General features: G+C 31.1%; 1 protein-coding gene across 1 annotated transcript in view; it reads left to right on the plus strand.

Annotated features, from left to right (window-relative positions):
• The window catches only part of LOC126890417 (putative vitellogenin receptor), a 243,602-nt gene that overhangs the window by 32,261 nt on the left and 183,377 nt on the right, over positions 1–27,964 (plus strand). The window contains exon 3 of the mRNA XM_050659325.1: positions 19,977–20,104. Coding sequence (XP_050515282.1) covers positions 19,977–20,104 — 128 coding nt within the window. The remainder of the gene's footprint in view (positions 1–19,976; positions 20,105–27,964) is intronic.

Genomic DNA, 27,964 nt, shown 5'->3' on the forward strand with positions numbered 1-27,964 from the left:
ACACCAACGTCCTCTGAACGTTGGCATCTATCCTAAAAATACGTTGTAATTCCCGACGTTGAGTAGTCGTTGATGTATGCCACTTAATTGCACTTATACTACAGATAGGTTAAGACCGACGTCAGCTTAATGTCAAACCTTATCCTAATAATTGACGTCGTTATTCCGATGTCGGTTGGTCATCAGATTATATTACTTATTAGCAGCAACGTTGGTCCATAGGAAAAACAGACGTTGTCCTTGGTTAAGGCATAATGTGAACCAATTTTGTCCTTAAAGGCTATAGCGGGATAAGATGGTCAAAAATGCCCCCGCACCGATCAGCCCCGCTACTTATGTTTTCGATAAAGGATACAAAATTATGCCCTCATGCAATTTTTAGCTTCCCAGAGGTCCTAAAACGTCTTAAATCGAGAAAAGAAGAATTTTTAGATTTTATTTTTTTGTGAGCGCAATTTTACTTTAAAAAAACTGAAAAAATTCAAGAGGTTGTATCTTTTGAATACAAAATGACCTATTTTTTTTCAGATTTTTGTAATGAAAAATGAGCCCAGGAAAAATTTTTGAAATTTTCAAAAAATTTTTAGATTATGATAATATGATTTGGCCAACTTTTGAATAGTATTTTTTTGTGTACTTTTTGCCATTATTTTAAATGGCAGAGGCAGAATTTTTAATATCTGAGCGGAAAGAACGAAAAAATCGAGAAAACCGTTTTTTGCTGTCTCGAGATGCTTCTCGGGACAGCCAATTTTAGGATTTAGGATCCTGACTACAACAACTGAAAAAAACTAAAATTGTGAATGTTGTCATAAAATTTGGTATGTGGGGTTATAATAATATTTGGAACAACTTTTCCGAATACATTATCAATATATCTGTAACGCGAAGCAAATCGAATCGCATATCGAAAATTCACCCTGTTTGTGGATTCACAGTAGACCCAGTGGTGTCATGGTGTGGGAACGCGTGGGAACGCCGTTCCCGCACTGGTTAAGCAAAGAAAAAAAAATAATAGAGAATTTAGGTTTTGTAAACAAAAATTAGCAGTGTGTTCCGGCACTGCGTTCCCGCACTGCTAATTTTGCCATGACACCACTGAGTAGACCGCGTTTAAAATTTAAAGTTCAGTTGACTATATTAAAAATTGTGAACCGTCAACCTGTGTGACTGCAAAATTTCAAATCTGTATATATTTTGATAGCCGAAACATAGGGGTGTCTTCATCTTAAATGCGACACACTGTATTTTATCAATTCGATAATTTATTGCAACTAATATAGTCGTATTTTTTATAGATTCAAAATATACAATGAGAATACTGACTAATTCACTAATTTTATCATAAAAAGTTCAAATTGATTGCATTGAAATATTGAACCAATTAATGCGTATTAATATAATATTATAATAATTATAATAAATAGAGTGATTTTTATGTGTAAAACCCCTCAAGTATCTCGGAAACGACTTGCACGTTTTTCATAGGTTTTGGTGGGTAGGGGTTTTCTAATGCAGCCGATATTACAGTGATAATTACATTGCTGTCAGATTTTCCGTTTATCTGGAAATCTAATGAACTTTCTTATTTCAAATAAGAACACCCTGTATATTTTTTGCGTTTCAAAGTCCTTAAGATATACTGATTATTTTTTATGTTATATTTTCTATACCTAAATGCCATGTGAGTTATTGCTACATTTATTAAAAAAAAATAAAGAAATTTTAAAAATCAATTTTTTCGGCCCGTGTAGACATTATTTTACGTTCTTTGGATCATTGGGAACAAAAAAAGGTCTTTTGTAATTTTTCTCTAAAGTTAATCGTTTTCGAGTTATAAACAATTTAAAACTGAAAAAAAAATCGAATAATGACGATTTTCAAGGTTCAAAAACAAAAATAAAAAACATTATTTTTGAAACTGCGGAGTACCCAAACCCTTCTTCCAGGGGCTCGCTATAACATTTTTTGGCACGATTTATTCTAAAACATTGCTTTTTAATAAATGTTAATGAAGCGCATATGAGAGGACGGGCGATCGGGCTGCATTAACAACTAAAAAACAATATTTTAGGATGAAACAAGCTCAAGTTACTTATTGGTAACTGATAAAATAAGGCTTTAGCTTGAATTTCTATAGTTGGCAGTTGTAACAAAAATAAGAAAACTTCTGTTGGAGTGAAAGTAAAAAGAAAGATATACTCCAACAGAAGTAAGGAAAAAAAAGAAGAAAAGAAAAGACTAAGGTAACTAGTTGGGGCCTCTTATGAAAATAAAAATGAAGGGGCTTCAGCGGTTGAGCCAAAGTAGGAAAAATAAAAAATACTACTTTGGCTCAACCGCTGAAGCCCCTTCATTTTTATTTTCATAAGAGGCCCCAACTAGTTACCTTAGTCTTTTCTTTTCTTCTTTTTTTTCCTTACTTCTGTTGGAGTATATCTTTCTTTTTACTTTCACTCCAACAGAAGTTTTCTTATTTTTGTAACACTGGCTGCCCATTACGTGGTGCCAACCGTTTTATGGTTCTAAGACAGTAGTTCTTTTAGTTCAATTTTCTTTTATTGGAATTTTCTGTTTTATTAACTTTTTGATATCTTTGTATATATGTTATTTCTGATTTATTGTTGTCTTTAATTTTTATTAATAATAAACAGGTAGACTTATACTGCTTCTTTTGGTTTTGGTTAGTTTAGTTTTGATACCTCATTTTCAGTTATAGTGGTACAGCTCATATTTTAGTTTGAATTTTGTATTTTTATTGGAAACTTATTTGTGTATTTAGACTGAGTATACATATCTGACATATGTTCTTTTATTATGGATTTTTAGTCCTTCTACCAATGGTAGTACGTTTGCGCGTACAATTAATCGTTGAATATATGCATACATTTTTTTCTAGTATGGTTATATTTTATACATAACTAGAAATCATTTTCAGTATTTAGGTATTTTATTTACTTTATTGATTTGATTATTTATATATTTTGCTGGCATTTTGATTTGTTGGTGTGTCGCTAATATTTTCTCCATATGTATCTTTGTCTTACAAACTTTAGATTATATTTTATATTTGTTATTTTTGATATTTGGGTTGTTTGGTAAGACAGGCACACACCACAAAGCAATATCAGTCCAGACATTAGTTTCTATACATGATACGTTGAATTCGCATGGTTCGGATGGTTACAGATGGTCATCCAAACTATTTTTCTTTAATTGGTAGTGTTAAATATAACAATTATAATTATTGTATAGTAAAGTAGTTCCATTATCCATCTCAGGTTCTAGTTTTATTATTGTTGATAATAATATTATATCAATGTGGGTACCATAATATAATGCTCATAGAAATCAGATACTTTAGGTTGAGATTTAAATATAAATTCTTTATTAGTTAGGAAACATTGATACTATTTTCCTACTAAGTTATAGAACAGTCTTCAGAAGAAGATTACCTTAACAGTGTTGTTCAAGCTAATCTCTTCTTCTGTTTGTCTTTAGCTTAGCTCAATCTTTAGTATGGTTAGAAATTTTAGTCTGATATTTTTTTTGTCATCTGATAATGCAGGTACCTACATACATTGCTTGATTTCATCTTTGGCTTTGTTGTTGATGACTTTTAATTTATTACTTATTAATTTAATTATTATGTAGTACTTTATGTATGAGTTTAATTTTTTTTTTGGTATTAGGCATGGTGCATTGTAATTATTATTATGAGTCAATGTTATTAATTGCTGATCCTGTCAGTAGGATTATACAATTAATCAGAACTTCACTTGTATTTTTGTTTAGTTTTTGCACACCTAACCCCTTAAGTTAGAAGGGTTGTTGAATTATTATATATTTATATACTTATTTGGACAGGTAAGCTCATACAAGTAGGTACTCTTGTTTAATATGGATATTATTATGGAACTGTATGTTATGCACTACTTATCTCAGGTTATGTGTTATATTATTTGGAATATTTGATTACTTACTAATTTTTTTTTTGATCATATTTATATCTTATTATTGAATTTGCCATATTGGAAAGATGTGGTTTTTAATTTGTTATTGGGTTACTCTATTAACATTATTTGTCTCCAATATCTTAAACACTTTATAATAATTTATATCCTTCTATCCTACACAGTATGATTCTGGAATTAGTTTGGAATTTTGATGTAAGTATGTATGAATTCTTGAGTCTTTCATATTTCTTCTTAGAAACTACTTAGTCTGTTGATGCTCAAAGTTGGTGAATACGTGGGTTCGAAATTCAGCAACTGATCACTGCTGTCCGGTTTCGTAATCTATGTCCTCATGGCAGAGTAGGCAGATGTCTTTTCATCATTACATTTCCTAAACATTTTTCTGTAATCAGTTTACTTATTTCAGTTTTTTTTACAATTTAATAGGGAAGTATTTAGTTCATATTAGGCCTTTTGCTTCATAGTATGTTTGTACTTTGAGTTGATGAGTAAACATGGATAAATATCTTGCGCACTTGTTTATAAATCAATGCTTAGGCCATCCCTATACATAGTAGGTTCGTTAAGTCAGTATTTGGAGTGTTTAGACAGATGAGTTGTTCATTTGAATATATTCCCACTTCTTTTCGTAGGCATTAGTTTTGTTATTCAGATTCTGGAATATTTCCTGAATAATTCTATGTACGTATGTGAGAACGCATGAATTTGCAGTTTTATTTAAAATTGTGCTCGTTCTCGTCAATTTTTTTTCCCTATCACTTATCATATTTTTTTTTTTTTTTTTTTTTTCTTCCTATTATTTATCATAGTGCCATAGACCTTGTAAGTTCACTATTCATTCTGTTTTCTTTCTTACTTATTCTTATATTAGTACCTTATCTGTGTCTGGTTATTCTCATACATCTGTTGTAGCAACATGCTATAGTTCGCGAATACCAGCATGAATTAAGTTATGTATTTTCTAGAATACTTTAGTCAATACACTTTAGGTATTTATCTTACCTTTGATTTAGTTTGGTTACATCTCTGTTACTTAGTCTGTTAGTAATTTTTTTTCTGACTTATTTTGGATTACTTAGTTCAGATAGGTTCATATTACCGGATGAGGGTGTATGTAGACCTAATTTATTTATTTTGTTCAGTATTAGTTACCATTGGATCCAATAATTTAGTTTATTTAGTATTAGTAAGAATTGGTCCATAAATTTGCCTGATCGTTCTTCTTTGGATATACTCCTATATAAATCTGGTGTCCATTGATAGTCCGATTCTGGATAAGTGTCCGATTCTTCATTTATTTTGTGTATTTAGTTGGATAGGTTCGTATTACCGGATGTGGGTGTACGTAGACCTGATCTGTTATGTGGTTTAGTATTGGTGTGAATTGGTCCATAAATTTGCCTGGTCGTTCTTCTTTGGATATGCCTTTTATGAATCTGGTGTCCACTGATAGTTCGACTTTGGATTAAGTGTCCGATTCCACATTTATTTTGGTTATTGAGTTTTGGATTCCTTTGGTATGTTTATTATTGGTATTATTTGACATTAGTGAGAATTGTTCCATAAATCTTCCTGATTGTTCTTCTCTGGATATACTATTATGAATCTGGTGTCCATTGTTAGTTCAGTTTTGGATAAAGTGTTCAATTCTTTACCTATTTTAGTTACTGATTTTTTTTATTCACTTTGGTACATTTACTTTTGATATGGTTCGAATTGGCTCACACCTTTTCCTGGTTGTTCCGTTCTTGGATATACCCTTTATAAATCTGATGTCCATGGATAGTTCAATTTTGGTTTTAGTGCCCAATTCGACACTCAGTTATTATTATGAACTTAAGTACAATATTTAGTTTTGTTTTGACTTTTGAGCAATATATGTTAATATTTGGTAGCAGAGAGTAACATAGTAACATTTTAGTATGAGTTTGAGTCATGTATTGATTTATTTTTCCTTGACCATTAGTTTATATTTAGAAGTAATCTTGCGAATCAACGTGGATTGTTAGATTATTGTAAATTTAGTTGTTAATATTTTGAAGTTTAAAAAAAAAAAAAATTTTTTTTGTTAAAAATTTTTTTTTCCCGAGTAGGAGGGGATTGTAACGGTCCACCCGTTATATTATCATTTTTAGCGCTGTAATTATTTTTAAAAAAATAATTATTTTCTCTTGACCTCCCATTTAAATTCTTTAATTTATCGTAAAGGACTTCTCATGTGACGTCACACTGTACGGAACATAGTTGTTGAACCGTTCCTTGTCGTTTAATTCGTGTTCCGTGAGAGTTTGACGTTTTCCTCGCTGACTGTGGGAGGAATGAGAGGCACTTGGCCGGTGGCTGCGAGGTTGACAGGTTGGTGTTGGTGGTTAGTACCGTAAATGGCGGTTAATTTCTTCGAAATTAATTTTTATTTCAACTAAGTTTGGAAGTATAGTAAAAAGTTACCACCACTTGTTTCCTGGAGTACGGGTTTCCTGGAGTAAGGATGGGAGTACCATCAGTGGAAGAGGAATAAAAAATTAACCGGTAAATCGTTTTTTCTACTAATGTTTTTTAGTTAACCTTGAATATATGAAATAGTTGGTTCATTGTTAAATGTTCTTAGCCAGTCCCTTAGGTGAAGGATGTAGATTATTTCGATCTTTATATTATCTTTATATCGATCTTTATATTAATGGGGTTTTTGGTTTTACATAACCAAACATTTTTGAAGTCCTCAAATTAATATTGGAAATAATTACCATTTCTCTGTACGTTTTAAACCGATTGAACATCCAATATATCTATAAATTTTCATTTCCAATATATCTATAAATTGTCATGTAACTATCTTTGTCTGGTTCAATACCATTTCATTAAGGTATATAAAATGTATGTAGATGGCTATTACTATCTTAATCTCATGTTATTTCAGATAAGTCATATTTTATATTCCTATTTCAAATGCAATGCCATTATTTGTTCATGTTTTCAAACTCAAAATAGTTCAAGGTTACCTGAGATTAGTTTTTGTTCCATTTTTAATGGTTGTTTTTTTATGTTATTGCTTCTAAAAAGTTTTCCTCGATTATTTCTTCTTCTCTTTACTTTTGTTTACCGGTTTATATGAGAAATCAAACGAAGTATATGTTTTTAGCCATTTGGAAGAAAACTAACCCTCATGTGATGTCGTACCCACCTTGACTACCTAGGGAAGCCACCTTGACCTTATTGCAGCTACCGCCAAGTCAAACTGGGAGTATGTTTTGGGAACAAGCTTTTTGGGGGACATTCCAGCTCCTTTTCGTCCTGCCACCTGGGCCTACGGGGGGGCATGGAGGTGCATCATAGTGATGCTCATTTTCTAGGATGCAACCGCAACCTCGTTTGGGAACATTTAGTGAGGAGTTTTAGTAACTATTGGTTTTTTTATATTTCAGACTATCTGTTAAATACACTATGTTTTTTTTTCCAGATTTAGGTTACCTCTGTTTTTTTTGACATATGTATTTGTATATTAGATTATTTGGTTCCCAAACTTTGTATCTACGGTAACTTCTTGTGCACAGGAATAAGCCTAGAGAAAATTAGGTTTTTAATACTTTATTATTGCTTTGATATTGGTTTATGTAATTCGGGTAAATTTATTTTGTAACATTACTTGCTTGTTTCCCAAATATTGTATTTATTCGCTTTATTTCGTTTGTTCGGTTACTTCGTCGTTACTTTATTTCATTGCATTTGCTCGGTTAATTTAGGTCATTTTGTCGGTATTTTTCTTAACTTCACTTCTATAACGTTTATTCATTTGTATATTTAATTTTGCTTTATTCAGTATTGTATTTTCTCTTAGTGAGGCTTGGGCCTATTTATTTGTATTATTTTCATCTTCGTCGGTTTCCTTTAGTTGTACGTAGCAGGCGTACTATAACCATTTGGTAGAAGACTTATGTAATTTTGTACCCTATATGTTAGTAAGAGGTACTTATATTTAAGTTTGTAACAGATAACATTATTGTTGTTATCTTTAAAATATATATATCTTCTTGTATAACTTATGTCATTTTAGAGTCACAGCATAATATGAACTTGCTTAACTCAGAGATTGTTAAAAATCTGGTAGTTATTTTTAATAAATATGTTTATTTATTTTGTATATCATTTATTTTTATTATTCCTTTATGTTCATTATTACAGGTTTGATATATTTAATATCTGACAGCAGTATAAGACACCTGGGAGAATGATCGAAGATCATTTTCATGGCGCCCATGATTTGTTAGATTTATTTATCTTGTTCGTCTTTAGAAATTATTCATCTTCATTCCTCTTCAGTACATTATTCTTATTTTATTATTTCATATTTTAGTCATTATTACTATCTACATAGAGCTACTGTTCTTCGACAGGCATGCAAACGAGCCGTATCCATCCTTGAGTGTCAAGTTGCTCTCTTGCATCTATAGCTAGCCAACTCTATTCAGTTTGCCTCTGTCTCTTCCCACGTCTACTTATTATCCCTTCTAATTCCCCTTTCTTCAGTACTACTGCAAAGTAGTATTTTTTATTTTTCCTATTGCGGCTTTTCTTAGAAGCCACTTCACTCTCTTCATTTTTATACCTTTTCTTTTCTTCTTTTTTTTTTCCTTACTTCTGTTGGAGTATATCTTTCTTTTTACTTTCACTCCAACAGAAGTTTTCTCATTTTTGTAACACTATTTTTGTAAAAATAATATTTTTGATTTGTGTTTTTTAACCTTGAAAATCGTAATTATTCGATTTCTTTTCAGTTTTAAATTATTTATAACTCTAAAACGATTAACTTTAGAGAAAAATTACAAGAGAATTTTTTTGTTCCCAATGGTCCAAAGGACGTAAAATAATGTCTACGCAGGCCGAAAAAATTGATTTTTATAATATTTATAATATGTTTAAAAAGTTTTTTTTAATAAATGTAGCAATAACTCCGAAATTATGGCCTTTAGGTATAGGGAATAAAACACGGAAAATAATCAGTATTTCTTAAGGACTTCAAAACGCAAAAAAATATAGAGGGTGTTCCATTTGAAATAACAAAGTTAATTAGATTTTCAGAAAAACGGAAGATCTGACAACAATGTAAGTATTACTACACTCACCGGCACAGAAAACGGGCACCCCAAAAAATGGGTTATTTTTAATGTCTTGTATTTCCTAAACCTGATGTCCGATTTAAGTAATTTTTTTAATAAGTTATAGCCTTATTCTTTATCAATATCGCTGTAATAATATTGTTGCTAGACAGGTACATTGTCATTGTATACAGGGTGTACGAATCAAACTGTGTTTTTTTCTCAAAATTCGGAACACCCTGTGGAATGTTCTAGCTTTTATAAAATACTAAAATTAAAACCCAACTATAGCCACAGATTTTCTTAACATTCTCTTTTTTTAATCATTCGCTTGTGTTGGATAATAAAAAAGTTAGGCACTTTAACAACTACCCCTGTTTTTCGTCAATACAGGGTGTTTTTCAATAAGTACGGCAAGCTTTAAGGGGTAATTCTGCATGATAAAATAATGAAAGTTTGCTTTATAAACTTATGCCCGCAAATACTTCGTTTCCAAGATAGGGGGTGTTGAAATTGTTCTTACAAACTGACGATTTATTTATTGCTCTAAAACGGTTTGTGATATGCAAAAGAAATTTGGTAGATTTTAAGAGCTAGTTATTGCGCATTTTTTGGCATACAATTTACAATTTTATATTCACCATTGGCGTGCATACGGGATATATCTAAAATATTTATACCCGTATGCACGCCAATGGTAAATATAAAATTATTAATCGTATGCCAAAAAATGCGCAATAACTACCTCTTAAAATCTACCAAATTTCATTTGAATATCGCAAACCGTTTTAGAGAAATAAATAAATCGTCAGTTTGTAAGAACAATTTCAACACCCCCTATCTCGGAAACGAAGCATTTGCGGGCATACGTTTATAAAGCAAACTGTCATTATTTTATCATGCAGAATTACCCCTTAAAGTTTGCCGTACTTATTTAAAAACACCCTGTATTAACGAAAAACGGGGGTAGTTGTTAAAGTGCTTAACTTTTTTATTATCCAACGTAAGCAAATGAATCAAAAAACAGAATGTTAAGAAAACCTGAGGCTATAGTTTGGTTATAATTTCAGTATTTTATAAAAGCTACAACATTCCACAGGGTGTTCCAAATTTTGAGAAAAAAACACAGTTTGATTCGTACACCCTGTATACAATGACAATGTACCTTTCTAGCAACAATATTATTACAGCGATATTGATAAAGAATAAGGCTATAACATACTAAAAAAAATTACTTAAATCGGAGATCAGTTTTAGGAAATACAAGACATTAAATATGACCCATTTTTTGGGGTGCCCGTTTTCTCTGCCGGTGAGTGTATAATATAGGCCACATTAGAAAACCCCAACCCACCACAATCCATAAAAATCGTGCAAGCCATTTCGGAGATAATTGAGGGTTTCCATACATAAAACTCACTCTGTATATTATATTATATTATTACACATAATTATATACACATTATTAATACACATTAATTATTAATATTAATAATTGGTTCAATACTTCAATGCAATCAATTTGAACTTTTTATGATAAAATTAGTGAATTAGTCAGTACTTTGATCGTATATTTTGAATCTATAAAAAATACGGCTATATTAGTTGCAATATATTTTCAAATTGATAAGATACAGTGTGTCGCATTTAAGATAAAGACACCCTATGTTTCGGCTACAAAAATATATGCAGATTTGAAATTTTGCAGTCATACAGGGTGATGGTTCACAATTTTTAAAATAGTCAACTGAGCTTTAAATTTTAAACACAGCCTACTGCGAATCCACAAACGGGGTGAATTTTCGATATGCGATTCGATTTGCTTCGCGTTACAGATACCGGTAAGTTATTTGGAAAAGTTGTTCCAAATATTATTATAACCCCACATATCATGATCCACATATTAAATTTTATGACAAAATTCACAATTTTAGTTCTTTTTCAGTTGTTATAGTTAGGATCCTAAATCCTAAAATTGACTGTCCCGAGATGCATCTCGAGACAGACAAAAACGGTTTTTTCGATTTTTTCGGTCTTTCCGCTCAGGTATTAAAAATTCTGCTTCTGCTATTCAAAAGAACGGCAAAAAGTACTCAAAAAATACTACTTAAAAGTTGGCCAAATCATATTATCATAACCTAAAAATTTTTTGAACATTCCAAAAATTTTTCCTGGGCTCATTTTTCATTACAAAAATCTAAAAAAAAAATATGTTGTTTTGTGTTCTAAAGATACAAAGTCTTCAATTTTTTCAGATTTTTTGAAGTAAAATTGCGCTCACAAAAAAATAAAACATAAAAATTTTTCTTTTCTCGATTTAAGACGTTTTAGGACCTCTGGGAAGCTAAAAATTTGCATGAGGGCATAATTTTATATCCTTTATCGAAAACATAAGTAGCGGGGCTGATCGGTGCGGGGGCATTTTTGACCATTTTATCCCGCTATAGCCTTTAACGTCCCATTAGGACAAAATTGGTTGCAGGTCGTAAAATTGCTACTTGGGTATATACTCACTAGTTGTTTAAAGTTAGACTACTTGCCATGTGTCTATTTCTAGGAGTATGGGGTTGCGGTCTCCTGATCTTTCGTTTAAGGTTCGGATGTCTGTTTATAGTCCTAGGTTTTTAGCCGCCTCTATATTCAAATGGGTTGGTAGGGCATTACCTGGATGGACCTAATTGCCATGGTGTCTTCGTTGATAACCAGATAATTATTTGATATTCTTCGGTTTCTGTTTGTACTTCTATCGTTTCACTTAGGGGATCTGGCGTTTAGGTCCCCTATTATTATGGACGGTTCTCCTATGTTCAGTAACGTATCTAGATCGTCATCGTTAAAAGATCTGTTGGCCTTACACATGCCGACATGATCCTTATTTCTCCTTGTTCCATCTGGACTTTTATTGTTTTTTGCTTCCATAGTATTTAGTGCCGGTGTCGGCTGTAATGAATAAGTTATTCCTTTTCTCACTAGGATAGCAGTTCCTCCTATATTTGCTCTGTTGTCGTTCCCTGTAGATGTCGTATGCTGAAAGCTTGAAATCTAATGCAACGACATCCATTTCATATCTGATTATTACTTCGTCCAACACGTTTGCATTTGTTCTTATGCCGTTTAATTTCCAGGAGCCTATCTTCAGGTATCCGCTAGCTTCGTGCCTTAGCTCGTATTACCTATTTTAACATTTTTGATCGCTTCATTTACTGTTTTTATGAACAGAATTTCTAGATTCGTGGCCAGTCCTTTTTTATTGTTGTTCCTTTGAGATTAGTATGGTGAAAGCTGCTTTTGGGTTTTGTGTGGAATTGATGATTTGAGCGTACGATTTCTCATTGTTTCTTTGTTTTTTTAGGCTGTTGTATTTTCTTTTCTGTTGTTAGGTAGGTTAGGCAGGTACCATTATGCCTACATATAACTTGCCGGGGGTTGCTATATTGGGCAGAATATACTTCGGTGCTCTTCTCTGCTTTACGCACCTAGCGTAACTAAACATCCGTGCAAAAATATTACTTTTTAAAAAATAAATTATAATTTTTGATATTGAGAGAATTTTGCTATTTTTTTCTAAAACAATAAAAAATGAAAAAGTGTAGGTACCTATGTACTTCGTAATTTTAGATCCTTTTAAAAAAATCCATGCAAGAACAAATTCCGAGTAGGTATATAGATAAGAAGATAAAATAATTATCCGAGTACTATGTAATACAAAATAACATACACGAGTAGAAAGGGTTAAGTTTATTTGACATTTCGATGTCTACTTCGAAAATCGATTTCGGGAATGGTTATCAAAATACAAAACATAAATAAATTAAACACATTTTAAAAATGAATAACCATTTTCAATTTCGTTGCAAAACGAAAATACAGGAACCATATTCAAGTCCAATCAGAGAGTGCAGAAAGCACCTCTACCGGTTTCGAAACTTTTTAGTCTCTCATCAGGAGGCACATATGCTACTCTCCCTGATCCAACCAAAACAAACCCCAGCGTGCAGTCCCGGATTGCCACGAACGAAATGGCATAGATGCCCTAGCGGCAACTGCTACAACAAGACTAAGTTTTCACTCTAATGGCATATAAAACAACATAATGCTATTCTACACCCCACCAGAATGAAAACAATGGGAACCTTCTCTGGTTACACCTCCGAGGCTTCTACAATATGCAAGCCATACATATGTAGAATCCTCGGAGGTGTAACCAGAGAAGGTTCCCATTGTTTTCATTCTGGTGGGGTGTAGAATAGCATTATGTTGTTTTATATGCCATTAGCATATAAAAGGCTTCTACACTATGCAAGCTATACATATGTAGAAGCCTCGGAGGGGTAACCAGAGAAGGTTCCCATTGTTTTCATTCTGGTGGGGTGTAGAATAGCATTATGTTGTTTTATATGCCATTAGCATATAAAAGGCTTCTACACTATGCAAGCTATACATATGTAGAAGCCTCGGAGGTGTAACCAGAGAAGGTTCCCATTGTTTTCATTCTGGTGGGGTGTAGAATAGCATTATGTGGTTTTATATGCCATTAGCATATAAAAGGCTTCTACACTATGCAAGCTATACATATGTAGAAGCCTCGGAAGGGTAACCAGAGAAGGTTCCCATTGTTTTCATTCTGGTGGGGTGTAGAATAGCATTATGTTGTTTTATATGCCATTAGCATATAAAAGGCTTCTACACTATGCAAGCTATACATATGTAGAAGCCTCGGAGGGGTAACCAGAGAAGGTTCCCATTGTTTTCATTCTGGTGGGGTGTAGAATAGCATTATGTTGTTTTATATGCCATTAGCATATAAAAGGCTTCTACACTATGCAAGCTATACATATGTAGAAGCCTCGGAGGTGTAACCAGAGAAGGTTCCCATTGTTTTCATTCTGGTGGGGTGTAGAATAGCATTATGTTGTTTTATATGCCATTAGCATATAAAAGGCTTCTACACTATGCAAGCTATACATATGTAGAAGCCTCGGAGGGGTAACCAGAGAAGGTTCCCATTGTTTTCATTCTGGTGGGGTGTAGAATAGCATTATGTTGTTTTATATGCCATTAGCATATAAAAGGCTTCTACACTATGCAAGCTATACATATGTAGAAGCCTCGGAGGTGTAACCAGAGAAGGTTCCCATTGTTTTCATTCTGGTGGGGTGTAGAATAGCATTATGTTGTTTTATATGCCATTAGCATATAAAAGGCTTCTACACTATGCAAGCTATACATATGTAGAAGCCTCGGAGGGGTAACCAGAGAAGGTTCCCATTGTTTTCATTCTGGTGGGGTGTAGAATAGCATTATGTTGTTTTATATGCCATTAGCATATAAAAGGCTTCTACACTATGCAAGCTATACATATGTAGAAGCCTCGGAGGTGTAACCAGAGAAGGTTCCCATTGTTTTCATTCTGGTGGGGTGTAGAATAGCATTATGTTGTTTTATATGCCATTAGAGTAAAAACTTAGTCTTGTTGTAGCAGTTGCTGCTAGCGCATCTATTCCATTTCGTTCGTTGCAATCCGGGACTGCACGCTGGGGTTTGTTTTGGTTGGATCAGGGAGAGTAGCATATGTGCCTCCTGATGAGAGACTAAAAAGTTTCGAAACCGGTAGAGGTGCTTGCTGCACTCTCTGATTGGATTGAATATGGTTCGGCTGTATTTTCGTTTTGCAACGAAATTGAAAATGGTTATTCATTTTTGATTTACATTTACTCTGATTGGAGTACGAAGGGAACCATTCTCGTTGGAACTTTACCGCGCTGAGCAGATGGGACGTGAATTGTAAATTGTAGAATTCCCTCATCTTCCTTAGTCTCAGCATCCGTATGGCTTGCATATTGTAGAAGCCTCAGAGGTGTAACCAGAGAAGGTTCCCATTGTTTTCATTCTGGTGGGGTGTAGAATAGCATTATGTTGTTTTATATGCCATTAGAGTGAAAACTTAGTCCTTTTTTAAACACATTTTGTTTTTGTTATTGTGGCTTATTCCCAACAAAAATAGTAAAATTGTATTTAACTTTTTGTTATATTAATATTTAGTAATTATCCCAAATTCTTTTAGTATAAAATACGATTTAATTTTGACTCTTCTGAAAAATATGATTATTTGAGTTGTGATATTTTTTTTGGGAGGTCATTGAAGAAAAATGAGTAATAATAACTATACAAAAATTAAGCTTTGAACAATAATTACAATGGAATCAATGAAGTTTTTGCTTAAAAAAATCAAACAAGATAGAACTTGTTATAATTTGATTAAGATAATATGTCCAATAAACAACATATCAAAAAGGTCTACTCCATAAGTGTTTCATTTTTATTAAACAAATGAACTGCAAAATTAAATGTTTTTTAAAATACCTACAAAAATAAAATTTTTAGAAAAAACCTGGCATGATCATTAAAAAAAGAAAACTTTACACAAAAACCATAAATAAATATTTTTCTAAAACGAAATCTACAGCTTCTATATTTTTTTTAATTATAACGCTCGAGTCATCCCTCTCACAAATATTTGCGCACTGTATGGCAGCGTTCGATTGAGCGCTAGGTTTACTTAATAGAACATAACTTTTAAATAAATTGATCAAATTAAATTTTACAAATTGGAAATGAAAGAAGAACAATAAAGCTATTTTCTGGTTAGATTACAAATAATCTCTCCTTTATCTTTTTAATAAAATTGAAACTGGCTATATACCAATGGATTGGCTGCTGTCAACTTTTGTGTAATGTAGTAACTACTGAACCATTCGCTTGATTAGTCCTGTTTTAAAGACATTTCTACGAATTTTGCACTCTAATGTACCAAAAAGTACTTATAAGAACAACTTCACACTGTTTTTTGGCACACTTTCATATAATCAAATATCCAAATCAAATAACTTTCGCGTTGTCATTGTGATGATAGGTGAGCAAGAAATTAGGTATAACAAATGTTTTGACAGTTTTGTGGTTTGAAAGAAGTTAGAATTTTTAAATATCAAAGTTCTAAAAATTGTAGAATAGAAATGAATTCCAGTGAGGAAGAGTTACAGTTTATTTGTTTGTTTATCTTAGATAAAATATTTTATGAAACTGTGCGTGAAGTACTTTTTGCGAACTTACGCGATGTATAGCACTCGCTGCGCTGTCGCTCGTGCTCTAAACATCGCGTAAGTTCGCAAAAAGCATACTTCACGAACTGTTTCATAAATAACTATATTATTATGATACAGATTTTCATTACAATACAGATTTTTAACCAATAGAATCGCAATATGGCATTCGCGATAAAGGTGGCACACGCGCAGTGACCAATGGCGAGTCAGATACATACGCTTTGACAGTTATGAATATATAAACAAACTGTCAAACTGACAAACTACTTTAATTGGTTTGCGTTACAAAATTAATAGATTTGAATATATTTTTTGTTGTGAATTATCATAGAAGAAATCGTGTATACAACTTGCATTTAATTAGCATTATAAAGCTCGTACTCTATACGAAACTCGCAACTTGGCGGCTCGTTTCGTATCCCTCATACTTGCTTCATAATGATCATCATTAAATGCTCGTTGCATAATATACTATTTATTCCAGAAAGCCACTGCGCATCCGCTAGGAAAAATATTCCGATTCGGATTTTTTGGACAATCTTACTCAAAAACGACCCCTTTTAACAAATTTGCATGTTGCCAGCACCAAAAGTGGGTCAAAAATTTTTTAGACGTTTTTTTTTTCCCAAAATTATTTTTTTTTTGCATCGAGCAAAGTTTTTTTAGGTTTTCTGGATAAGTCCAAACAGAAAAGGTCTGTAGTGACCTTTCTCTAAAGTTGATAGTTTTTGACATATAAGCGATCAAAATATGAAAAATTGCGAAATCGGCTATTTTTAACCCTCAAAAACGTAGTTACTGCACATTTTTTGACATACAATTAAGAATTTAATATTCATCATTGGCGCGCAAACGGGTATTATGACCGATAATATTACCCGTACGCACATCAATTGTGAATATGTTAAAAAATGTGCAATAACTACGTCTTAAAACCCACCAAATTTCATTTGCATACCTTAACTGGTTTTAAAGCAATAAATAAATCGCCAGTTTGTAAAAAAAATTGAACATCCCGTATCTCGGAAACGAAGCGTTTGCGGACATATGATTATAAAGCAAATTGTCATTATTTTCTCATGTAAAATTACCCCTTAAAGTTTGTTGCACTTATTTAGAAAAGACCCTGTACTGATGACGAACATGGCCAGTTGTTAAAGTACCTAACTTTTTTATTATCCAACATAAGCGAATGAATCCAAAGACAAAATGTTAAGAAAACCTGAGGCTATAGTTGGGTTTTAATTTCAGTATTTTATAAATGATAGAATAATCCACAGGGTGATGCGAACTTTGAGAAAAAAGCACAGTTTGATTCGTACACCCGGTACACAATGACAGTTTGACTTTCTAGCAACAATATTATTACAGAGATATTGCCAATGAATAAGGCTATAACGTGGTAAAAAATCGCTTAAATCGGACAACAGGTTTAGGAAATTTGAAACATCAAATATGACCAAATTTTTAGTTGATCGATTTTTTTTGCACCGCAGTGTAGTTGAAATTTTTGTAAAAATTGTTTAAATGTGTTTTAAATATGAATTTTTCAACTAGAGAAATGGTGGATATGACATTTGTTTTGGGCGAAATCCATATAAATTATTAGCAGCTTTTGTGACACGAGTACATAGTGGTAGGGGAGCAAAGTATGCTAAATGTGCAGTCACTCGAGCTCTTTGGGGACCTATTGGGTTGTGAAGAGTAGGTCCTAAAACCAAAAAAAGTTAAGTAAAGTTTTCCATTTTAGTGGGCGCTTGCCATTATTTTAATTTAATTTTCCATTTTCAACAATCGTTTTTTCTGATATAAAGCCATCTATCCATAATTTGAAAAAATGTTTCGAATAAAAGTTACTTATTTTTGCGTAAGGAATACAAATCTGCAATAAAAAATTAGGGCTCCTATTTAAGATTTTAAAGTAACCCCCCACCCCACCTCCGCGGGGGTTCGTGTTTGGTGCCATTCAATAGATTTTGAAAAAATATTGAATAAGTATATTTTACAGTTTTTTGATCTGATGTTCCTTTCGAGAAATATCGCGGGATTCGTATTTAAAATATTAAATTTACCCCCACCCCTCTCCGTGGGAAGTCGTGTTTGGTATCATTCGATAGATTTTTAAAAAATATTGAGCACATATTTTTAGTTTTTCGAACTGTCATTTACTTCGCGAAATATTCGCTTTTTTCTTGTGAAACTTTGGGACTCACCCATTTCCTTACGCCCGGCTCAAATCGTCAGATTTTTGAAATATACACTCTTTTGCATGTACTTAACTTACCTTATCTTAATCTGACAATTTCGAGTATTTTTAAGGATATATTTTTTATTTCGGGTCCCCCTTAACGAACTCCCCTGTGTTAAGAGCCAATATATAGTAGAGGTACATCTGCAGGGTACCAGGTTTCTCCCCATATGATAATCTGACGCGCTCGAGTAACTGCAAAAATCCCCGCTTGGGCTCCCCTACCATAGATACTATTTACTTCATATTATACATACTTTTATAACGTTCATTTGTTTCAAGGCATACATACTGTATACGTTCTGAAGATGTAGGAAAATTAAAAACTTATCTCGTAAATACCATTGAACTAACAATTAATTTGGTACAATAAAGTTACTAGGGTAGAAACATTACTAGGATAGATTTTAAAATTGGTTGTTTATTCATTGTAATAATTAGTTTATGCATATTAATTACATTTATTAGCACGGTAAAATAATTTTTGTAACATAATTTAAACTTATTAAATTCAATTAAGTTGTAATAGCATACGTTTTATTTTAATCTTTAATTGCGTTTTTAATTTCATCTTTGATATTTTAGTGTATGTTTCCAAAACCAATTTATAATTAATTATTTTGTTTGCAAATAAATTTTTTAATAAAATATCCGCAAAAACGTATTATCTGTAGTTCTTTTTTTAAATATCTACAAAATGAAAGGTGCTAGGTACATACAAGATCATACCAAAAGAAAGGTTAAAATATTCACTACAAAATGAAATACGAATATACAGGGAAATACTATTAAAAAAAAATGAGAAAATTTTGTATTTGCAAATAGTGATCACACTGTATATTTTATGGCTATATGTAAAAGATATTAAGTTATTTAATAATGTCACTATACTAGAAAAAGTTTGACATGTCACTTAAATTTTTATTACCTTGGGAGCATAATCCACAGCTCTATAAATATTACCATTTTTCTCAATATAAATGTAAATATTTCGAAAATTATTAATTTTAGACCTATAAGACTTCATACAAAAACTTCATATTTTAAAAAAATGTATATAAAAATGATTTAATATATAGGGTGTTCCATTTAAAAAAACAAAACTTTGGTTCATACCGTCGTTCTGACTCACCCTGTATAATCCACTATAATTTTAAATTGTAGACGTCTTTGATACATATTAGTTTTGTTATAAACATTTTTTGTATATCCCATATTTTAGCCGTAATTAAAGAAAACCAGAGGTTTGGCGCACCCTGTATTTCAAAAACTATCAACTTTACAGAAAAGTCACTGAAGGCCTTTTCTGTTTGGAATGATCCAAAAAACCTAAAAAAAACTTTGTTCCATGCAAAAAAAAATAATTTTTAGGAAAAAAAAACAAAAAAAAAAACGTTTAAACAATTTTTGACCCACTTTTGGTCCTGGCAAAATGCAAAATTTGTTAAGAGGGGTCCATTTTGAGTAAGATTGTACAAAAAATCCGAATCGTAATATTTTTCCTGGCGGATACGCAGTAGCTTTCTGGACTAATTATAATAAAACCTTTTTTCAGATCATAAATGTCATGAACATTTTTTCAATTGTCGAAATGGAAGATGTATAAGCGAAGCATTCCTGTGTGATGGTGAAAATGATTGTAATAACTTTTTGGATGAAAAAGACTGTAAGGGTCAAACGGTGGTAAGTTTACTGTTAATGATATGCCAAATAAATTATAAATATTATAAAATCGGAAAAGAGATCATAAGCGTGCGTATCTAACTTTTAATGTAGTGAAACTAATAGTAGAGGATCCGATATACGGTCGATTTGCACCGATCTGTTTATATACCGGGCCCTGGAATTATTTTAGTATGAAAAACCTATGTTCGGATTCTTTGAGACCTTGAACAATGAAAAACTGAATCTTGCCGGAAGGTGCGATGCTGCCTTGTTACCCCCTCCCTCCCCCCTATGTTACGGGCAGATAAAAAGAGGTTTTTCGCAAAAAAATATTTTTTTGTGTGTTTTTTGGGTCAATCTAAGCAAAAAATGTTCTTACAAGTTTTTTCGTAGTATAGTATTCATAGAATGCATAGATAAACGCGGTTAGACTTTACAAAAATCGAAAAATTGCAATTTTTTAACCCGAATAACTTTTGATTAAAAAATAAAATGGCAATTCTGCTTGCAGCATTTGAAAGTTCAAGTCAAAATTTACCGGTTTTGATTATTTGCATTCCTAAATAGTTATTTATGATATAAATGTTAAAAGTACAATTTTAAAGCACGCATGTGAAAGTTTTAAGGCAAGCAATTCACATGAGTGCCTTAAAAATGTACTTTTTAACACGTATATTATACAACATTTTTTCTACAAACGGTATAAATTTATAAAATACAATATTTTTGTTAATTGCTGAAACCATAAAACCTATGACCCGTAAAAGGTAGAACTGGTTGTCTACACTCGAGGAGAATGTCTAAAAATTCTTAGCGAAAATATACCGTTACATAAACTGGTTTTCTTCTACAAACGTGTTAAAAATGCAATAATACAGTTTAAATTAAATTTTAAAAAATCTTTTAAACCACCTTGTTCAAATTGCGCAAGTTGTACTATTAATATTAATGTTAATAAATGAAATATAAATATTTTGACGTTTCACAATTTGACAATTCACTTTTAACTGGAGTACCTTAAAAATTTTAAAGCACTAGTGCCTTAAAGTAGCATTTTTAACGCACATATGAAGTGCTAAAAATTGCATTTTTAACACGGTTGTAGAAAAAATAATGTTTTTATTGTTAAACAAAGCTATAAACAAACAATGTTTGAGGGTTTTGTCGCATGTCCGCACCGCGCCAAGGGTTAAAACCGAACGGAACCGACTAGGTAGGACTTCCTTGACGCGGTGCGGACATGCGACAAAACGCTCAAATACTGTTTGTTTATAGCTTTGTGAAACAATAAAAAAAAATAATTTTTTCTACAACCGTGTTAAAAATGCAATTTTTAGCACTCCATACGAGCGTTAAAAATGCTAATTTAAGGCACTGGTGCTTTAAAAAAAATTTAAGGCATTTTTTTAGTTTGTATTGACCGTATAGGAAATTTTGATGTAATGTCAAAATAATATAAAAATAGAATGTCAGTCAAGTTCAAGCAAAAGTTTTTGTAGATATTGCCCCGTAATTACGTTTGTAGAAAAAATATTGTATGATATGCGTGTTAAAAAGTACATTTTTAAGGCACTCATGTGAATTGTAGAACTCGCTATCGCTCATTCTTCAAACTTTCACATGCGTGCCTTAAACGTGTACTTTTAACACTTATATCATAAATAACTATTTAGCAGTGAAAATAATCAAAACTGGTATAATTTGACTTGAGTTTTCAAATTCTGCAAGCAGAACTGCTAATTTCTTTCTTAATCAAAGTTATTCGGGTTCAAAAATTTCAATTTTAAAGTTTATAGGGGAGTGCATATAGATTTTCACTTCGGAATAAGTCAAACAAAATAGAACTTTTTGTAATTTCATTAATAGTCTGGGCTGATTACACAGGCCTACAGTGTTTTTGGTGCCAAAGTGTTTAGAGCTGATTTTAGGTATATTTGGGGTGCTGATTCCGAAAATGGCTTTAGTTTTGCCAAATCAGCTCTAGTTTTCAAGATAACGTAGGCCATGCCAGCTCTTATGCAATAAAATACGAATATGCTGATATGCATATACTAAATTGAAATAAAAATTACACAATTAGAAAATACGTATATTTTAAGCCATTTAACTAGATACAATAAAACTCTTTGTACAATGAAACATATATACAATTAGTTTTGAGAAAAAACTAACAAAATAGAAAAAAAACTTGACGTAACGAAAGCTTCGCTTGCGTGATTTCCTGGAATGAACTTTTAAACAGTATCTCTTCAAAAATCTGCCATCATATGGGTGTCACATCTTCCTTGGTAGCGGTCCTCCATGGTTTTTATGTCTTGGTGAAATATCATCTTGTTCCTCACTTGTGTCACTTAAGTTTTCAGGGAAACGGTCTAGGTGGCTGTGAAGATATTGGACTTTGATGCTCATATTACTTCCAAGAGATTGGAAGTTATTCAGCAAACGGTTTACCAGCTTAGCATAGTTTTACTTTTGAGATTTCCCAGAAAATTTTTCATAATGCCCACAAATGAAAGCCAAGCTTTTTTCTCTACCGCATTAATTGACCCCACAAAAGCCAGATCCTTTGTAAGAAGTCAGATCTGTGGTATATCAAAGATTCCAGCTTTGAGTTTTTCCGTACTTATCTGGGGCAGCTTCCTTCCTATGTAGGCAAAGCATTAGAATCAAGTGCCTTAACGAATTGCTTCATTAGGCCTAGCTTAATACGGAGGAGTTTTAAAAGTTTAAAAATACTTTTCAGGCTGTTTTATTTCCTTATAAAATAGTAATGTAACGACATTAAAGTATCATTTCTTGCATAAATAAGGCAGAATACAGTGAGAACAACAAATAGACCGAGGAAGAAGTTTAATTAACAATGTATATTCCTTTGAATAGCATATTCTTCATTATCTCTAATATTAAAACTACTAATTTCGGAATGTGACATATCCATAAAACTAGAGCTGATACAAAAAAACGGAATCCATATTTCCATTTATCTCTACTAATATAGTAAAAATCAGCTTAAAGATTCACAGCACCAAAACAAATTTTTCTTTTCTGTAGGCCTGTGTTATCGGAGAATAGGCTATTTTTGGGAAAAGTTATTATAATTTTATTGCTGGAATCGAATTATAAGATTCTATATATTAATAATATAGGTATGCAAAGTCCTCAGATAGTGTGCTACTCTTTTTTTAAACAAAATGGCGCACGAAAATCGTGTTTTTTTCAATTATTGCTCTATATCTCCGAAGATTTTAACTTTACAACAAAAACACTCAAATAAAAATTCACCACGATTAAATTCTGCATAGACACGTGTTTTTCCCGATCTACTTCGACGAAAATTTTCCTCGGAAAATGCGGATGTTCCCAACAAAATCTTTAATTTTCAAATAAAGTTTTAGATAAGTAATTATCTACCAATAATTAAATAATTTGGTGACTTAAAAGCCTTCTTGGTTTAGATTATAGTTCCAGAAGCTGGTGAAAATTAAACGAATATTTTAGCCACAATTCAATTGTTAATTAATAATTTATGGTCGCAATAATAACCAAAATAATTACGATACACTGATTAAACTTTGAAATCTTATAAATATGAGATGCCTTTTTAACATTTTGCCGACAAAATATAATTTTTTTTATTTTTTTGCATAATCTTTAAATGTTTAAAAAAATAGTTATAAACAAATTAACGTTTCTCAGAAAGTTTGTATTATATTATAATTTTAAAAAATAGCTAAAATGCGCATTTCAAATATCTTGAAAATGAATTGTTTAAAACTTTTTTGCAACCATTTGCAAAAAAGTTATGAAACAGCAAAGCAAACATACGATTACTACGGTGTTTATAATTTTTTTTAATTCTTTCAAAGCGTAGAAGTGAGTTTAAAGTACAAGCTAATTACTTACAAAAAAATATCGATTATAAGTTTAATGGTTATATTTTAATTAAAGATTATAAATATATTTTTTTGTAATTTACACGCGCGAAAGTAGAATAATACAGTACTGTAGCTAAAATTTTCACTCGGAGCGACGACCGGCGGCCCCGCGACGTACAGTTTTAATAAATAATGTATGCTGCGTGTCAGTCGCTTCGAGTGAACATTTTAGCTCCGACTCAGAGTCGGAGCTAAAAATTACAAAAAAACGTATTTTTATTCTTTGATTAAAATATAACCATTGCACTAATTTTTGACATTCTTTGTGAGTAATTAGATTGTACCATAGACTCACTTTTAAGCTTTGAAACAATTAAAACAAATTATAAACAACGGAGAAATCATATATTTACTTAACTGTTTCATAACTTTTTTGCAAATGGTTGGAAAATTTTTTTAAAGCATTTATTTTCAAGACCTATGAAATACGCATTTTAAGTATTTTTAAAATTAGAATATAATAAACAATTTCTGAGAAATGTTAATTTGTTTATATTTTGTCGACAAAATATTAAATAGGCATCACACCTTTATAATCTTTCTAAGTTTGATCAATGTCTCATGATTATTTTGGTTGTTATTGCGACTGTAAATTGTTAATTAACAATTGAATTGTTGCTAAAGTATTCGTTTCATTTTCACCGGCTTCTGAATTTATAATCTATACCAAGAAAGCTTTTATTTCACCAAGCTATATAATTATTGATAAATAATTACTGGCCCAAAAAAATTATTTGAAAATTCGAGATTTTGTTGGGAAAACCCACATTTTCCGAGGAAAATTTTTGTCGGAGCAAATCGGGAAAAACATGCCTCTATGTAGAATTAAATTGGGGTGCATTTTTATTCAAGTGTTTTTGGTGTAAAGTTAAAATCTTCGGAGTTATAGGGCAATAATTGAAAGAAATACGATTTGTCGGCGCCATTTTGTTTATAAAAAAGTAGCACACTATCTGCGGACTTTACATACCTATATTAATAATATATAGGATCTTATAATTCGATTCCAGTAATAAAATTGCTGGTAAATAACCTTTTTTGTACTTTACTAATTAGACAAACGTATTATAACTATTTTTTTTTTCAAAATTTAAAGATTATGCAAAAAACAGAAAAATTTATATTTTGTCGATAAAATATTAAATAAGCATCTCATCTTTATAATCTTTATAAGTTTGATCAATGTCTCATGATTATTTTGGTTATTATTGCGATCATAAATTGTTAATTAACAATTGAATTGTTGCTAAAGTATTCGTTTAATTTTCACCGGCTTCTGGAATTACAATATATACTAAGAAAGCTTTGATGTCGCTAAGTTATTTAATTATTGATTAATAATTACTTACCTAAAACTTTATTTGAAAATTAGAGTTTTTGTTAGGAAAACCCGCGTTTTCCGCGGAAAATTTTCGTCGGAGCAAATCGTGAAAAACATATCTCTATGCAGAATTTAATTGCGGTGAATTTTTATTTGAGTGTTTTTGTTGTAAATTTAAAATCTTCAGAGTTATAGAGCAATAATTGAAAAAAAATACGATTTGTCGGCGCCATTTTGTTTATAAAAAAGTAGCACACTATCTGCGGACTTTGCATATCTATATTATTAATATATAGGATCTTATAATTCGATTCCAGCAATAAAATTGCTGGTAAATAACTTTTCCATGAATTTTGCTAATTAGCCCAGAGTATAAGAAATGTTTAATAAACAACATATCAAAAAGTTCTACTCGAGAAGTTGTGTTGGGTGCTTCATTTTTTATTAAGCAAATGAACTACTAGATTAGATATTTTTTAAATAACTCCGAAAATATAAATTTTAGAAAAAACTGAATTGACCTTTGAAAAATTCAGAAAATTTTACAAAAAAACTCTTATAAGAATTTTCTAAAATTAAATCTGTATCTTCTATGTTTTATTTATAACGCTAAAGTCACCCTTCTCACAAACATTGGCGCACTGAAAACTAGGATACGGCGAAGTGCACGGTTGAGTTATTTTAATGTAATTCTTTAACTAATGGATCAAATGAAATTTTACAAATTGAACATGAAAGAAGAAAAGTTAAGCTATCTATTGGTTATAATAAAAATAAATAAAATATATGAACATAAGTACGGTGGGGGCGGAAAATGAGCCTTACATGAATTTTGTTTGAAAATGATTTAAAAATGTGTAACTAATACAATTTTTCTTATAAAACCCTCAATTTTGCACAACTGACCTTTCAAGCATCTCACTAAATGATGTTTTGTTAAAAAAAAATCTCAAAAATTTAATTCAAATGATATGACGTCTCAAAAAATGTAATTTTTGAAATCTTCGTAGTTTTATAAAATTACCACCATTTTAAGACGGTATTACTCAAGTTTGAACAGATCTATTACTGTTTTATAAGTGCTTTTTTATTTAAAGCTTAGGATGTAATATTTAAAATGAACTGAATTATTTTACTTTATAAATGAAATAGACTATTTCTTTTTGAGAAAATTAAGAAAGATAACAAAAATGTAATACAAAAACCGAAAATTACCAGTTAAAAAAATGTTTATACAAAGTGATCAAAACTTTTTTCTGTAAAACTTACCTAAAATACATTTAATAATAAGCTTCAACAATAATAAATGTTCAGCAAAACATTTTTTTTCAGGTGTTATACAGTATGTCTGCGTAACGTGGAACCCATTGATAACTTTTTTATTATCAGTTTTACGAAAAAACTTATTCTTTATAAAATACTCTGCATCATATATAATCTAAGGTGCAATCATCAAATATCAAATTTAATTAATTTTATACGCGGTATGTCAAAAAATATGAATTTCACTCAAGAGTAAAGTACCTCTATAATTCACAATATCGAATTTTTATTAAGAAAAATTGTTTGGAAGTGAAAAATTTGTTTTAGTGTTCAATTACATCCTTCTAATTAAAATATTGTGAATAATAAATGCACTTAACTCTTAAGACAAATTCACATTTTTTACATACCTCGTATAAAATTAAAAAAGTTTGATATCTGATGGTTGTATCTTACATTTTAGACCCGGGAGAACATTTTATGAAGAATAACTTTTTTCGTAAAAGTGACAATAAAATAGTTATCATAATTGAAATAAAATGATGATAAGTATCCGTAATTTGAAAAAAAATTGAAAATTTTTTTTCGATTAGAATGATGTAATTGTATGTTTAAACATAGTTTTTAATTTCAAACAACTTTTCATAAGAGCATTTTTTGATAGTCTGGAATGTAAAGGAACATAACTCTTTAACGAAATTCATATTTTTGACATAACTCGTATAAAATTTATAAAATTTGATATCTGATGGTTGAGTTTTAGATTTTTGTTTGTCCAGAGCATTTTATGAAGAATAATTTTTATTCGTAAAATTGATGATAAAAAAGTTTTCCATGTGGTTCCTAGCTATGCAGACATACTGTATAAGAGCTTCTGTATAAGAATTTTCAAATTGCAATGCCATATTCATATTCAGCATAATCAAAAACAAAATAGAAACATATTTGATCAAAGTAAAATGATGAATTTGACGATATTTTTAAAATTATTTATACAAAAAATTGTTATTGTTTAAACAATTAATAAACAATTAGCGACCAAATCTGCGAGTAGAACTTTTTACTTAAACATGTATATAAACTAACAAAAAAAGTTTTAGAAAAATATAAGCTTGTTTGAATTTTTCCGAAACAATGCATACTTTCGTTCTAATTGCACTCCCCTATTAACCGCGTATATTTTGAAAACTATGCATTTTACGCAAAAAACTTGCAAGAACATTTTTTGCTTAGAATGACCCAAAAAATACAAAAATGTTTTGTTTTGCGAAAAATCGCTTTTTATCTGCCCTTATCATAGGGAGGGGTAACAAGGCACCATCACACCTTCCGGCAAGATTCAGTTTTTCATTGTTCAAG

This window comes from Diabrotica virgifera, chromosome 8 (genome assembly GCF_917563875.1).
Source record: "Diabrotica virgifera virgifera chromosome 8, PGI_DIABVI_V3a".
NCBI lineage: Eukaryota > Metazoa > Arthropoda > Insecta > Coleoptera > Chrysomelidae > Diabrotica > Diabrotica virgifera.